The sequence below is a fragment of the Palaemon carinicauda genome, chromosome 12, assembly GCF_036898095.1.
Source record: "Palaemon carinicauda isolate YSFRI2023 chromosome 12, ASM3689809v2, whole genome shotgun sequence".
Lineage (NCBI taxonomy): Eukaryota > Metazoa > Arthropoda > Malacostraca > Decapoda > Palaemonidae > Palaemon > Palaemon carinicauda.
The window spans coordinates 64,293,716-64,296,215 of record NC_090736.1 but is presented as its reverse complement, the minus strand read 5'-3'; the positions used below and the strand labels follow the sequence as shown (position 1 = coordinate 64,296,215).

General features: G+C 32.6%; 1 protein-coding gene across 1 annotated transcript in view; it reads left to right on the top strand.

The window, feature by feature from the left end:
* The window catches only part of LOC137650565 (uncharacterized), an 11,271-nt gene that overhangs the window by 2,552 nt on the left and 6,219 nt on the right, over positions 1 to 2,500 (top strand). The window contains exon 3 of the mRNA XM_068383777.1: positions 1,996 to 2,019. Coding sequence (XP_068239878.1) covers positions 1,996 to 2,019 — 24 coding nt within the window. The remainder of the gene's footprint in view (positions 1 to 1,995; positions 2,020 to 2,500) is intronic.

The window sequence follows — 2,500 nt, the reverse complement described above, 5'->3', positions numbered from 1 at the left end:
TTTATATGAATATATATATATATATATATATATATATATATGTGTGTGTGTGTATATATATATATATATAATATATATACACTATATATATATATATATATATATATATATATATGTGTGTGTGTGTGTGTATATATATATAATATATATACACTATATATATATATATATATATATATATATATATATATATATATATATATGTATATATATAAATATTTATATGTATATATACAATATATATATATAAATATATATATATATATATATATATATATATATATATATATATTCATATAAATATATTGTATGTACAGTTTATATAAGGGCATATGAGTTTCTAGATATTTATATAATCGTATAAATATTTCCTTTATATATCATTATGAATAAAACTGTCTAAAAATATAAAGCATAGGTGATGGAAACCGTGATATTTACAACCATGCAATTCGTGGATATTGTTAACAAATCGAGATTGTGCCATCATTTTAGCCACGGGATAAAAGCACAAGTAACAGAGAAGACTGAATGAATAAAACTAGATAACATATGGGAAACATAATTATCAAAATGTTCAATATAATTGATAACTTTAATATAATGAATTTGATTTTGAACAATAATATATATTGTGTGATATGGATGGGATTACAAAATAAATGACAGAGAAAATATCATACTAAATTGAAATGATCTGTCATACATGAATATGACGCTATGATACAACTTGATACAGTAATTGTAAGGAGTCAAACCTTCCTGTTTAAGGTTTAAAGGTTTAAAGGACACTCAGGAATGGCGGAAGCAAGGGATAGGGACAATGCCATATCTAGCAAAACAGTGCCCTTTTGACTGACCGTACATGTATATACATACGATCAGCGACCAAGGCCCCCTCTCCACCCAAGGTAGGACAAGGAATGGCCAGGCAGTGGCTAGTGATGACTCAATAGGTATAACTATAGGCTCACCGAAACCCACCATCCTTAGCTCATATGGATAGTAAGGTTGCAGGCGCTAAAAGAAGCTATCGAACTTGAGTGGGACTCGAACCCCAGTTCGGCGATCGCCAGGCAGGAATTGTGGTGGCCGATATGAAAACGTCCCTGACTGGTGAATGCCAGACTGGGGTTCAAGTCCTGCTCGAAGTCGATAGTTTCTTTGATCGCTGCAACCTCACCATTCTTGTGAGCTAAGGATGGGGGTTTGGCGGAGCTTATAGGTTTAACTGCTGAGTCATCAGCAGCCATTGCCTGGCCCTCCTTGGGTGGAGAGGAGGCTTGGGCGCTGATCATATGTATATATAGTCAGCCTCTAGGGCATTGTCTCCATTGATAGGGCAATGTCATGTCCCTTGCCTCTGCCATTCATGATTGGCCTTTAAACCTTCAAATCACATTTTGAAAAATGTGTATATCCTGATCACAATAAATGTATATGCCAGGACACCACTTGAGGTTTGTTTTGCATCTTATCCTTAATCGTGTTTGAGATATGAAGAGAACCATTGAGTTAGGTCATCATTATGTGCAATTTTCTCATCTTTATTAATAATTTAAATTATTATTATTGACATCATTAAAATTATTGTTATTATTAATGTCATTAAAATTATTATCATTATTACTATTATAACTATTATTATTGAAACTAGTAAAATTATTATCGTTGAAATAATTAAAGTTATTACTATTATTGAAATTATTATTATGAAAATTATTACAATATCCATTATTATTATTAAGCCTATTATTACAATGAAAATTATGGAAATTACTATTATTATTATTATGATTATCAAAATTATTAGCTTTTACAGAAAACAAACTGACAGTCTAATCTAAAAAGGAAAAAAAAAAAATTAGAGTACTTGTTAACGTTTCAATGACAAATTTCTTGTGTAACGCGTTATTTAAGCCTAAAACAGAAACAAAAGTATGTCAAACGAAATATAAACAGCGTTTAATTAATTTTCCTCTCTCCTTTTCTCAGGCTGCTCCAAGGGGAGGCGATATGGTAAGTAAAACTCTATGATGTTTCTCTATATAAGCGTTTAAAGCTTTAAGATGTTTAAAGGCCGCTCAAGAATGGCAGAGACAAGGGATGGTGACATTATCCTATCAAGCAAGACAATGCCCTCTTTACCCAAGCTAGGACCAAAGAGGGCCAGGCAATGGCTGCTGATGATTCAGCAGATAGACCTAAAGAATCCCCTAAGCCCCCCGTCATTGGCTAACCAGGATGGTGACATTGCAGCGACCAATGGAACTAACGAGTTTTAGTGGGACTCGAACCCCAGTCTGGCAATCTCCACACAAGGACACTACCACCAGACCACCACAACCCTAAAAGAAAAAAAGAAAAAAAAGGGTATGAATATGTCCCATCAGGACTCGAGAATCCATATTCGTTTTACAGAAGTATCATCAGAGAGCAGATATTTTTTCTAACTCGTTTCCCGTGTAATTTAATTATATCATATTTTACACTTGATGCA